This window comes from Morone saxatilis, unplaced genomic scaffold (assembly GCF_004916995.1).
Source record: "Morone saxatilis isolate NCDOM2014 unplaced genomic scaffold, NCSU_SB_2.0 Contig3, whole genome shotgun sequence".
Lineage (NCBI taxonomy): Eukaryota > Metazoa > Chordata > Actinopteri > Moronidae > Morone > Morone saxatilis.
Window position 1 is genome coordinate 3,744,052 of NW_023339873.1, and position 4,772 is coordinate 3,748,823.

At 36.0% G+C, this 4,772-nt stretch overlaps 1 protein-coding gene across 3 annotated transcripts in view; it reads left to right on the forward strand.

Annotated features, from left to right (window-relative positions):
- The window catches only part of mark3a (MAP/microtubule affinity-regulating kinase 3a), a gene marked incomplete in the record, with an annotated part of 49,852 nt that extends 45,329 nt beyond the window's left edge, over positions 1 to 4,523 (forward strand). For all 3 annotated transcript variants that reach the window (XM_035673394.1, XM_035673395.1, XM_035673396.1), the window contains 2 exon segments: positions 1,691 to 1,735; positions 3,900 to 4,523. In XM_035673394.1, coding sequence (XP_035529287.1) covers positions 1,691 to 1,735; positions 3,900 to 4,245 — 391 coding nt within the window.
- Positions 4,524 to 4,772: the final 249 nt, after the last annotated feature.

Here is a 4,772-nt window from a genome sequence, read left to right on the forward strand (position 1 = left end):
CGTAGATGATAAAAACAGCAGTTTTCAGTCGGAGCAGACCGGCTATGGAAACAAACCACAGAGAGGCTGCGATACAACACAGGCAGAGGGAGAGAGACACCATGGGACTCTGTCTTCACACAGTGATATAATGTTTTAAACTTCATATATAGATTTAACCTTTTTAAAGAAAAACAGTATATAGTAACTTCAGATGTTGACTCTAATGGTCGATGCAGCCGATCTTCAGTTATTTTTTAAATTAAATTTGAGAACTCAAAGCGTAATTCATTCTCCAGAAGTTACCTGATGCAGAGACGGTAGTTTTTATATTAACTAGTTGTTGTGTCAGTTACAGTCACATATTTTGATCTGTGAGGTTGTGGATGGCGTCACACAGCTGTGATCAAACTTGAATTATCTATTTTCTGAGTGACAGGATGTAAATAATTTTATTAAAATCGAATCAGCTCAGATTCTAGTTTCTAATATTAGCAATAAATAAAGTCGTGGAGCCGCAAACATCCACAAAAACACTGACAGACTTTCAGCTTCTCCTCTGAACTCGCCACCAGACTTATTCATCATCGAGGTAATTTTCCTGCTGAGTTGTTGAACGTGTCGCTGCTTCAGTCACAGGAACGTTGTCGGGGAACATTTAGTTATTTCACCAGCGTCGTGTTACAACCAGGAAAAAGTTTGTCTGTGTTCATGTGTCCGAGTTCTTGTTTGTGGTCGAGCTTTTCCATCAGTATTTGTTGAAGATTAAGTAACTTTAATAAACCCGAGAACGAACACATGAGAAACTGATTTAACAGATATAAAGTTCACAAACATCAGATACTAAAGCTTTAAAAGGGGGACTGTTCACAAGATTGTAGAAAGATAGAATCACCTTGTGTTAATCATTTAATTTTCCTAATTAATACTAAACAAATTTAAATCAAAATCTAACACAAATGAGTCCCTGAACTGAGTTTTTGTTTTGCACATTTTAGTTTTACTTCTTAATTTTCTAACAGTAAAGACAGTTTATTACGTTGAACATGAAGCTTTTAACCACATCTCTTGGTCTTCCTTTTTGCTTCTTTACACCAACATAAGTCTGTAAAGATTATTTTACAGTTTCCAGGTTCAATAATGAACATTTTTACATGATTGTGAATACGTTAGCTCATCATTATCAGCCATCCCTGCTTTTAAAACCACTGAAAAGGGAATAAAAATGATCCAAATAAACCAATAAGAGACCCAATCACTGCACCATCACCTCCCTCCCTTTATACGTCTGTTAGGAGCCGACCTGAATCTCACCTGCAGGCTGTCGTTATGTTTCTCTCGCCAGTCGGTGAGCTGCGTTTCCGTCTTGCTGTGTGTCTTTTAAAAAAAAAAAAAAAGATTGTTTTTCTCTGTCTGCTTTTTAAAACGGTTGGTTTCGGGTTTCGGGATCAACATCCATCACTGTTTTTATTTCCTCATGATTCACTGGAAGTAAAACAAACATTTCTTTGTGTTTTTGTTGTTTCTCGGTGGTGGTTTCACATCGGTGTCACTCCCTCTTATTACACACATTCTCTTTTTTTTATTTATTTTATTTAATTAACTGGAAAATGATCTAAAATGATTTCTGTGCACAATCCACATCTTTTTTTTTTTTCTTCTTCTTCCTCTTCTTTCCCCCTCCTCCCCGTCCGATCTTCATGCGCCTCAGAGTCTCAACCGAGTTTGAGAGAAACGGGAGACTTGAGGGCTCAAGGTGAGGTTATCTCCCCCCTTACCTCCCAAACCCCTCCCTCAATGTGTCGGTCCCCCCTTTTTTTTAAACCCGTAGGCTTCAGTCTGTCCTCGTCTGCAGTCTCGAGGCGCTCGACATGCTTGCGTAGGATGTTTGAAACCCTGTGTGTTGCATTTGAGCCTTTTTTTCCTGAGTGTGTTGTTTGCATGGCACTGTTCCCGTGTGCTGCTCTGTTAGCATGGCATATTTGTGTTCTTGTCGACCTGAAAAATGCTCCTAATTTCACCCCCACCTGCCAAAAAAAACCTGCCATTAATACAGCATGGATGTGTCTAGCCCCAGTTTGAATTATATTCAGTCACAGAGTTTTAAATACATAAATTCAGACGTTTAAAAACCTTTAAAACATGTCCTGAAGGTATTTTAAAGACTCTTTTAACCATCTGGATAAAGATAAATGTAATTTACTGCTCAATAAAAAAGATTTTTAACCTATTTTACAAGTTTATACTCTGTTTCGGGTCCTTTCGGTTCATTTTAAAGGACAATAACGTAACATTTCTGAAACAAATGGCAGAATATTTCATATGCAAGTTCAGGTTAATCGAATGAGCTGTTAAATATACTTTAATACCCTTAAATGTATGGAAACAGAATTAAAATGTACAATAACTAATAACAACAACATGTTCAGGCTAGAGTTCATTTTACTGAGACCCCCCTTCCTAAAGTCTCACTTGGTACGGACCATATATCCAACACTGGAGGGACGTTCAGGTACGAGTGTTCATGAGAGCGCCATCCTCAACCGGGAAGTGGACTCAAAGTGAAACCAATAAAACCAAATAAATTCAATGTATTAATGAACTAAAGTGGAAGTTTTAGTTGATCAACACTAAGTGGAGTCACAGACACATTATTACGACCTTTTTTAACTTTAATAACCTCACATTTATCTTTTTATCTGCCAACGAGTTCAATATTTCCTCCAGATTTACTTTAATCCTTTTTATTTTTTGTTAATGTGATACAAAAGTGACATTAAAGGACACAATGACCTGAGAAAAAAACGATAAAAACAATCATCCAGATGGTTAAAAGAGTCTTTTTGGGGAAATATCTTCAGAAAAGCAGTAAATTGTTGTTAATGAACTTTCTTGGTTTTTCAAACTAAAGTTAAACTTTGTGACTTTGAACGTAACGACGATACATCAGAAACAAACTGGGGCCAGAATGTGTCCTGGTGGAAACGAACACCGGCCACAAGCTGAATGTTGTTTAAAGGAATACTTCGACGTTTTGCTGAGAGTCCACTAAAAAATATAACAGTAAAAGTCTTTTTGTATAAATTAAATAAGATATAACCTGTTTGTTACCTTCGGACTATGAGGCTAACAGTTTACCTTTGTTTCCACTCTTTATGCTAAGCTAAGCTAACAGAGTGCTATTGATCTATTGATCTATTGATCTTCTGCTTTAAATTCTTGTATTATATTAAAAAAAAACACCTTTAGATTTGACCTTTTTATTATTATTTTATGTGATGAATTTGTCACAAATTTTTGTTTTTAGCACTTGTGACATTTTCAGACATTAAAAACAGTATTTTGACGAAAATCTATTAACGGATATTTACTTATTGATCACAATTAAAGCAAGAAATAAAGTTCTGACAATTAGTTGGGCCTAAAAATTAGCCGGACTTAATGCAAATTAGTGCACATATAATGACACTTAATCATTGAAGTATTAAGTATTAATTAATAATTCCAAATTTACTTGAATTTGTATCTTTAATCTATAAAATGTGGTCAAGTGCAATATGCAAATCTCAGAAGCTGCATTTGTTTTTGATAAAATGTAAAAATGTGTCACAAAACAGCATTATAATGAAATATAGTGAATATCTGAAGAGTAGTTAGTTTGCTACAGACCTAAAAAAAACATTTAACATCACGATTTAAAGTTTTTCTCAGTGAAAATTAAATTTGTGATCATTCCTACTAATCACAAACATTTTTTTTACCATATTTGTGAAATAATTTGTCCTGTTAAAACTAATTCTCAGCAAAAAAAACCCCCAAAAAGTCGAATTATTCCTTCAGACTTTGCCTGTAGCTGGTAGCTTTGTGTATCCAGCCAACATACGATCCTAAAACCTGTTTTTCTTTCCTCTTCCCGACAGTCGCCATGTACCTGGGGATCAAAAAGGGGAAAATAAAGACAGTAAACCCCGCTCCCTCAGATTCACTTGGAGTATGAGGACCACCAGCTCCATGGAGCCTTGCGACATCATGCGGGAGATTCGCAAGGTGCTCGACGCCAACAACTGCGACTACGAGCAGCAAGAGAGTTTCCTGCTTCTTTGCGTCCACGGGGACGGGCGAGCCGAGAACCTGGTCCAGTGGGAGATGGAGGTTTGCAAGCTGCCCCGACTCTCCCTCAACGGCGTCAGGTTCAAACGGATATCCGGATCATCCATCGCTTTCAAAAACATTGCTTCCAAAGTTGCCAACGAGTTAAAGCTATGAACAAAATAAAATTAAAAAAAAGGGTTTAAAAAAAGTATACATATATATATCTAGAAGTATTTAAGCTGTACAATCATCCAAGTAGCAGTTTCCAAAATGTTTCCCCCCTTTTTTTAAACAAAATACAGAGTATGTATTGAATATTATAATGTATAGATTAAGGCTTTTGGCAATAATCACTGAATTTACCTACTAATATCTCAGTCTATTCTGGCCACACGGGGTCGACAGTAACGAGTTGAATATGATTTGTCATGCTGTGAATGTGGACACACACACACACACACACACACACACACACACACACATTAAAAAAAAATACATTTCTAGTCTTATTTATTTTTATTTTTTTTCTCTCCTGGAAAAAGAAAAATATTACGTAGCGTTGTTTTTTTTTTTTTCTTTTCTTCGTTCTCAGTGTAAATAATGTATCTTACTTTAAAACGGCTTCACTGCAATACTCTTTTTGTTTTGTATTTCGTTTAAAAAAGTAGAGACGACGACGATGATGAAGAAGATGATGATGA